The sequence below is a fragment of the Protobothrops mucrosquamatus genome, unplaced genomic scaffold (genome assembly GCF_001527695.2).
Source record: "Protobothrops mucrosquamatus isolate PMUCROS unplaced genomic scaffold, P.Mucros_1.0 scaffold1017, whole genome shotgun sequence".
NCBI lineage: Eukaryota > Metazoa > Chordata > Lepidosauria > Squamata > Viperidae > Protobothrops > Protobothrops mucrosquamatus.
The window spans coordinates 527,884-536,924 of record NW_015387253.1 but is presented as its reverse complement, the minus strand read 5'-3'; the positions used below and the strand labels follow the sequence as shown (position 1 = coordinate 536,924).

General features: G+C 35.1%; 1 protein-coding gene across 1 annotated transcript in view; it reads right to left on the bottom strand.

Annotated features, from left to right (window-relative positions):
• Nucleotides 1-9,041, bottom strand: part of PARP8 (poly(ADP-ribose) polymerase family member 8) — an 87,064-nt gene that overhangs the window by 18,027 nt on the left and 59,996 nt on the right. The window contains exons 14-15 of the mRNA XM_029284844.1: nucleotides 7,837-7,929; nucleotides 761-886 (exon numbers count right to left, since the gene is read on the bottom strand). Coding sequence (XP_029140677.1) covers nucleotides 761-886; nucleotides 7,837-7,929 — 219 coding nt within the window. The remainder of the gene's footprint in view (nucleotides 1-760; nucleotides 887-7,836; nucleotides 7,930-9,041) is intronic.

The following is a 9,041-nucleotide window of genomic DNA, read 5'->3' as shown; positions in this document are numbered from 1 at the left end:
CTAGGGAGGATTTTAAATTGGGTTTCTTAGAAATTTTAATTACCACAACTTTAAAATATTGGTTTTAATTTGGTTTTATTCGGTGGGGTGTGTGGGTTTGTTTTTGTTTTTTAAGAATGTTGTGAGCCGCCCTGAGTCCTTCGGGAGAAGGGCGGGATACAAATTGAATAAAATGAAAAAATGAAAAATGAAAATATATAAAGTCATTTTTTCCTGTATCCATCTGTATCTTAAGGTAATTATTTCAATAATTAATTACTGTAGTTATTCAGAACTAGATTACTATAGGCATATGTTTGAAAACAACCAAATCTCAGACATAAGGCACATTTTTGCTCTGAAATTTTAGTTAGAAAGATTTTATGCTTTTGCCTGATATTTTAAAGAGTAGATATAAGAATGAACCAAGCCATAACATGGTTTGCTTGGTTTTGGTTTACTGTATGGTATGAAGCCAGTTACTGAGATCTGTAAACTATGGCTTAATACGAATAAGAAAAGATCTAGTTTAAGCAACAAACCACTTTATAGCTTTGCCACAATGTGTGAACTGAATGTTTATGTAATTTTGATTAATAAATTGATACCACTTAAATCTACTGGTTTTCATAAGGTGTTATGCTATTATAAGTAACCACATAGTACATAATTTTTATCTGAGCCTTGATCTCAGTCATCTTCCAAGAATCTGGAAAAGGAAGGAAGCAGTAGTTTTTGCCCATATCGACACCCTTCCCCTCCAAATACAAATGATACATACCCTGGGATTAAAGGCTAGCATCTGAGAGTCATTAGGATCTACTACTGAAGGATATGGCTCAAAAATGACAACTTTTCTTGGGGATTCTAATGCAGAACGGCACATAGATACTAGTAAGTCTACAACCTAGAAAAAAAGAAAAGGCAAAAGAAAGTTCAAAAAGAAGACTTTCCCGTCCTCCCAAATAAATTCATAAATGATCCCCAACAGATCTGGACCAGAACCTTGTTAAGATTTAACAGGATTTCAAATACAATTGTACCAAAAGGACTGAGAGAATTTATATCAGAAAGAAGCTCCAGGTCTGTTCTCCATTGTGCTGCAATGTCCCCACTTTGACAGTAATAGGAGTGTCGAGTGATATACAGGGGCAACAGGACAGTGTTTGATTTTGTAAAATTTTGCTTTGGCTCCTTTATTTGACCAACTTCTTTTCTGGGAGCACCACATTTACTTCTTCAAATTATTAAAGATATGGTTCAGAACATTCATTCAAGGATTCAGATTATTCATTCCTTAAATGTACAAGGTGTGTACTAACAGGGTTTCCTTCCTTCCATGTACACATATGACAAGTTTTGGTGGAGTCCACATGTATACGGTTAAAAGTATGGGAGCCTGTTTATGAAATTGTGACTCAGCGAATGGCATTGGATACAAAGTCTCCGTGAATGTCAAAAGGCCACCTGATCTGAGGCAGGATTTTGATCCAATAATGAACTGACTGAGTTCCCCAGAAATATTCCAGTCCAACTCAATACCCAGAACTGAAATGATAATGAGAAAAATGTTCAGTTCTCCCATAGTCAAGCTTAGGAAATATGTAGATGACTAAAATATTTTTCTCCAATCAAAATGGAGGGAAACTTCATAAAATCCATAATGTGTGAAAAATTAATTAGGATAAAATAGGTATAAGTGAAAGAGATGTGCTTTTTTATAATGCGGATTTTTTTTTTAAAAACCCTCATAAAGTCATTATTCCAGACCTTAACAAAATTTTCTTTTTCTTTTATCTTAACAGATGCTAATACATTTGCAATCTCAGACAATATGAGGTTGCCTTTGCAGATTTATCTGCAAATTTCAGCTAGTCTGGAATGAAATGCATGTGTGTTCAGAGGTCAGTTATAGTACTACTAGGTTAAACGTCTGCTGCATGAGTTGCACAATTTAGCAGTAAATTTCCAAGTGCAATTCAAGATGCTACTTGCTAGTTACTAAATCCCTTGTGGCTGGAGCCCTGAAATCTAGTGGCCACCTTTCCCAATGTATTTTGCCCATCCTATTCAGATAACCAGGGAGCACTTGCTTAGCATTCTGTCATACAAGGAGGTAGGAGAGGGGCTAATATTGGATATTCTCTATAGCAGTTCCCATCTACTACAGTAGTCACATGTGTGAAAAAATAATTGCATTTTTTAAATATGGGTTATTTGTTTTTTGAATCAGTGAAGGATTAATATGCCAAATCAAAACAGCTTGTACCAGTTTTTTTTCTGATTGTAATATCACTGTGAATTTGGTATTTATTTTCCATTGGTATTCCCACTGTTGCATATCAATTGACCTGTTTACATTCTGCATCAATTTAATCATGCAGTCTTTGATTTGATCAGTTTCTGAATCATATTTCAAAACAACTTAAAATAAGTCACAGCAGATGCTTAGAATTTTGTGTTATATGTTTTTCAAATTTAGTCAAGTTCCTGAGCATTCCACCTTGTTTCTGTGATTTTTTTTAAAATACACTATTTATTTGAAGATACTGAAACCAATGAGCCATTTCTGAATGTCCTACAGAAACTGTCTTTAAATATTTCATCTTAGTTTCAATCTTGCTCTCTATACAAATTATCACTTCACTGATCAAATTCTGTAGCATTTAAGCAAGGGGCCATAAATTGGATTTATAATCTTTTACTTTTCTCACATACTTTTGGTATATTATATATGATGAAGTCATCTCTTATATATTAAACACTTTTGTTTATATCCCACCAAAATTATTTTGTGTCCTGCAAGTCCTGCTCCTTCAACAATGGTATACTAGCCCTTTAGCAATCCAATCCAATCCAATATGTATTCCAAATTAAACTGGCTTAATAATATAATTTGAAATGTGTGATACAGCTAGTTCACCTTGTATTTTCACATCTTGCAAAACCTTAAATTTAATCCTTAGTCTTCAGTTTCATCAAATAAAGTTAGTTGTCCTTGCCATTCATTTAACATCTTTTTTTCAATTTTTACTTAAATCATCTGGAACTTGATCTTTGAAAAAATATTCATTTTACCGATTATATTCTTTCTAGTTTTAACTTCTGTCTTAAAATATCTGCCAATATATTTTTCCAAGTCTGTTAAAAAAATTTCTTGAATTAGTTGTCATTATATTTTGTTAAATAATTTCCAAGGTATTTAATTGTTTAACAAAGATAGTGAATCTTGTTATTTTCTGCAAATGTTGCTTTTCTTCTTCAGGTAAATTTCATGTTACAATTTATGCCTTGTTTTTATTGATGTCCCAATATCAGTCCATATTTCTGTATATACTCCATTATTGATTCTAAAGAATCTTTGGATGGGTAACTGTTACAAACAATACCATCAGCATATAATTTATGTTTTATTTTTGATTTGCCAATTTTATTCTCATCTCTTTTTTTGTAATATTTCTAAAACCAACAGAAATAAATAAAGGAGAGAGAAGATAAGTCTGTCTTGTTCCCTTTCATTATAATACATGTTGCTGTACATATTAATGGAATTTATTTAGTGGATAAACTACAGCCATAAGAAATTAATTTGCTATACCAGGTCAGCTGCCAACACATCTTGCAAAACCCAATCATACAATTGTTCAGGATAAGAGACTGAGCAATGAGATGACACAAATGACCAAACGATCCATCTCTTCCCTCTTACTCAGATGTCATCATTCCTTACCCAGGCCATTCTGACTGGGCTGATAAATAATAATACTGATTGGAGACAAGGCCTGTCCATCATTGAACGAACTATCTATCCTCACAACCTGGTATTTTATGTAAAGACTGTTTTAATTCTCTCTCTGGCTGCTGTGCTTTCAGAGAAACAGATAAGCCCTTCAGCTTTGTACAGGCTAAGAGAAGAAAAGCTCACATCATCATGTAGGTTTAGATTTTATCTGATATGCACCATTATACATTCAACAAATATTTTCATGTGAAAATGGTAGAGGATACTGGCCTTCCCAGATGCATGCTTACTGATGGAATGATTCCCAGAAAGCAGTAATGCTAGCTGTTTCTATGATGCAGGTACTAACAAAATTAACTAATCAACCATCTTCAGTTGGGTGGTTTCCAGATAGCCTGGGCAAGAATGGATAATCTGTGACTCGCGGTCTTTATCTTCTCCCCTGCTTTCTACATGTGTCCCCCAAAGTGTTTTAAACAAGTGATTGTCCGCCTTTTGTTCTTAGCAGGATTTGGTGGGAAAGAGTGTTAAAGGGTAAAATGGGGTTTTTAGTCCCACAGAAACACAGAAAACTCTAAAATAAATCAGGCAATTTCAACCTTTGGGTTTAGAAATAAAAAGAATGCAGTTTTCCTAATATTATTTTCTTTCAACTTTGCTTTTTGTCATATATTGCTTAGTGAGGAAATCTGAAGCTCATAAAAATGTGCATATATCTGTAATCTTGAGAGGGTGTAGTAATAGTTTTGGTCCACAATTAATTTTGCAATATGCTTTTTTTGTTTATTTGTTTGTTTATCACATTTATTTGCTACCCATCTTGCACTTCAGGTGACTTTGCTTTTTCCTACACAACAATGTGTGCATCATAAAATGTAATAAGTGATTCTTCTCCCCCCCAGGAACACAGTAAAATTTCCTGCATGAGAAGCTGGAAAGAGTTAAAACACTTAAAGTATTGTTGCTTGGCATTCCCGAAATGTTTTGATTTCAACTCCCAGAACTTCCAGCAATGAACATGTAGATTAGAGAATAATAGGAGCTGAAGGCCCTACAGCTGAAAGGTGCCCTGTTGGAAAAGGCAAATATAAAAAATGTCAAAAAAGCAATCTTCAATGGATAATTATGAGAACTTATATGTACTAATGTCATCTTTTCATCAGGAAAGACCTATGTCAAAGCCTTCCCTTATAAAAAATGTCAAAAAAGCAATCTTCAGTGGATAACTATGAGAACTTATACGTACTAAATGTCATCTTTTCATCAGGAAAGACATAGGTCGTTCCTGATGAAAAAATGACATTAGTACATATAAGTTTTCATAGTTATCCACTGAAGATTGCTTTTTTGACATTTTTTATAAGGGGAGGCTTTGATATTTTTATAAGGGCAGGCTTGTTCTTATGCCTTCCCTTTTTATCAAAAAATGATAATAGTAATTAAGATTTGAAAGCTAAATAGAGTTTATAATAAGTTATGACTTTTCTCCCAAGCATTCAGATGGGTTTTCAAAAGACAATGGCAAACCATTGCTGGATCACCAATGGATGAAGAGGATGAAACCACATTGCCTGGGATGCGGACAAAAGTTCTAAGCAAGGTTGCAGTGTTAGTCTTTACTTGAGAACTTCAACTCCAGTGTTGAAGCAACAAACCACATGCCCAATATTGTGATACAACACTTTTCCTATAGAGTGGGTGAACTAGATTGGGGGCTTAGGAGTTGGTTTGAGCTTTTCTAATTTCTTTTAGTGCAAGTTAACTGAGCAGTTCTAAATATATTGTGTCTTCAAAATGGGGGCGAGAATGTAACAAGGATACTAATCATTTCTAGTTCTGAACAAACCACTTCTAGAAAAAGAAACACATGGATTTTCCACATGATGATTGGACATAAGGAGCCTGACAGAACTGGATTAGTCCTGTGAAGAACAGTGCGGTAGAAATCCATGTCTTTGTTTCTGTTCTCCAAACTCCTGATCTTCAACAGTATTAGCTGCTCTCCTGGTTTCTAATCCCTTATTAGTAGCCTGCCTTTGTTTTGCTTGATTGACAATTTTCTGGTGTTTTGTTATTCGTTTGATTTGATTTCATGAAACAAACTAGTGCCTGACCTTCAGCTTCACAGTCTGTCAACTGCCTATGAGGAGAACAACTAATGCATCATTTGATAATGGGTTGGAAAAACAACAACATTCCACTGAAAAAGCATCTGATTTACTTTGCAAATGTTCAGACTATCGCCATGTTTCTGATATTCACACTGTCTTTTAAAAGAACAATGTAAAAATATTCCCATTAATATTATTAATGATCCCTCTTGTTGGAGTCTATGATAAAATGCTGATCAATCAACTCTGAATATTTCAGAGTGCAACTGAAAGTTATTTATTTCTGAAATAATTAAGAAAACCAGCAACAATCTACGAACAAAGATTATATTTAAAAATTATTTGACTTCATCATGATAGTTACTGTAGCACAGAAATACTTAAAAGGACCATTCAACAACTATTCAAACACTTGAAGGAGTAAACATATTTTTACTTAATGGAGTGCTATGAAATGAATTATTTAATCCACAGCCCTTCCATCTTTCCGATAACGCTTATTTGATTTAAAATGATTCATTCAGGGAGAATATTAAAAAAAGGGATTTGATTAATGCAACCCTCTGATTCCTCCTGCAGCCCCAGATGGGCTCTGACTCATACCAAGGTTAGTTCTGAAATCTTTATATTCAGTCCTCTGGAGGGAAATAAAAAAGAGGATTCTTTCAAAAAGTGCAGTGAGAAAGAAACATCAGAGAGCAAAATATATTTAGGCTGTCTTCCCTTCTCTCCTTTTCTCACACTTGGCATGAATGGCCAAATGCCAGTGAAGAAGTGTGGTTCAGCAAATTTGAATATTGCATTAATTGCTCCTCCCACCCACAACGTAAGGATACACAAGTATCTGCCTAGCCATAATATCATTGCTAGAAGGTAGCGGAGTGGAACTGCAGCCCTTGCCAGGGTCTAATTCCCATTGGTGGGAATTATGGTAAAGCAGCCCCAGAAAGAAACTGACTACTCATTCCTGCTATCAGCATAGGTTAAGGTTGTCATAAAGTTTACTTATCTGAAGGCTACCTATCTACATACTTTTGATTCCTTGACACAATTGATTTTGGAGAATAAAGATATGGCAGAACTAGCACAGGGAGGAATGAAGAAGTTTCTGTGTGGTGTTGTAAAGGGAAGCTTGGATGGAATAGTTTTGGAATATAGTTCTGACATACTAAAAGTGTGCAGTACTTTGATCTCCAGAAAATGCTTTGCCGAGCAGCAGGAATATGAATGGAAAACCTGGTTGCAACACCTTATAGTAGCTGGGTCATTTCCCAGGATCATTCAGCAGTTCAGGAAAAGCACAGCTACTTTAAGGCAGTGCAGGTAAATGCTATGTGCATTACTATATGCCCTTTGAAGCATCTTTTGGAGACTGAATTGCTGCACAGTCCTAATGTATTTGTATGTTGGATGTTGTATTACAACCAGTCAAAGTTATATCAGACAAAGTCCCCTGCAAAAGGTACTTACAACCCAGTTCCAAAGTCCTGATAGCCAGGCCCTCCCCATAATGCACTCAACAACTGCTCCACATTTATAGCCATTGGCAGCATCACATGACCGTGATTTATGCCATTTTTGCAGAAAACTGGCATTTGCTTCTGTTTTTCAGCAAAATGCCCCATTGTAGACAATGGGTTCGCTTAACAACTAAGATGATTGCTCAGCAACGTTCACAAAATAGGATTGTAAAATAAGGTCCAGTTACTTGATGACCTGCTTTATGATCATCACAACTTACAACCTGTAATCATGAATCTAATACAGATTATCTAATATTGAGAAAATATAGTTCCATAATAAAAACATGAAAAGTTGCTTTTCTCTAATTTTCAACCGCTATATTATAAAATCCGCTATCTTATAAAACTAAAGTACAATGAATATTTTGTACTAATCAAGAGACAATAAAATGAAGCAAAATGATATACAAAAATAAACGTTAACTGAATTTGCTACATAAAAGCAATTCATTATTCTACAAATAAACTATCTGAATTTTACCTGAGCCCCTGTTGCAATTTCATCTGCAGCTTCATTCATCACGCCTAGAGTTTGGAAAGCAAATACACACAGTTCCCGTTCACAGACCGTTGGCTAAAAGCAAAGGAAAGAAAATGGTTATTCTTCTATTTAACAATTTTCATCAACCTAACATTCTACACCTGCTGAGAGTACAGTTCCTAGAACATCTACTGTATGTGACTTGTCCAAAGTCTAGTTGGGACTCTGGGAGATATAATTCCACCCAAGGGACTGATATCTTGTACATGTGTAGAACTGCCTTGTGTGTGTGTGTGTGTGTGTGTGCGCGCGCGCGCGCGCGTGTACTAATTTCATGTGAAAAAAGTATTCAGAGTTTTGTTTTGTTTTTTTGCCTATGAATTCTTTCAGTTTCATTCAAGAAAATTAGCTTTCATCATATATTTCAAAGGGGGATAAAAGTTTGATGTTATTCTTGTATTTTTGCAGATTAGATAGCTAAGAGCTGTTTCTGAATGTCCCATCACTTATTGGATAATCGTCTTTGCAGTGGTCTGCAAGTTCCCTGGTTTTCTCTATTTCAATCCAATCCCAAGAGAAGAAATCATGAGGGGATTCCCCCAATGAGGCTTTTAGAAATGGGAAATATGGTCAAGGTAGCCCCAAAATGTTGGGGAAATGTGTAATTCTTCCCCCTGCAACTACTAGGAATACTATCCCTACCCCTACATCAGCAACAAAGTAAACTCAAAAAGACTTCCAAGAAAAGTTTTGAGAATAAGATATATAAAATTCAAAGCCTATTTTGCAAATAGGCTTGCAAAAATGTTTGCAAAATTGTAAGGCAGATCTCAGTAGAGTATTAGTAAACTAAATCTCTGTCTCTCTTTGTGCTTCTCCCTCTTTATTTCATTCATGTGAGTAAGGGATAAAGCCTTGCATCAGATGACCTCGCCCATACCTTGCTTTCTTGGGCTCTCATTGACGTTTTCTAAAACTTAGAGGATGGAAGTCTGAGTAAGCAGTTTATTATTTCAGTTGGTGCTTCTGATAACATTTAAATTAATGTATAGGAACCCTAAATATATAGTGCAGGCTCTCTGTTTTAGATATTTGCCATCCTAACCACTGGGTCAAGGTTGTAGGAGCAAAGTTAGAGAATACAGTTTCCTTCTCCCCATAATTATGGGAAAGATTAAACATACAATTCTATCTTCTCTGACCCA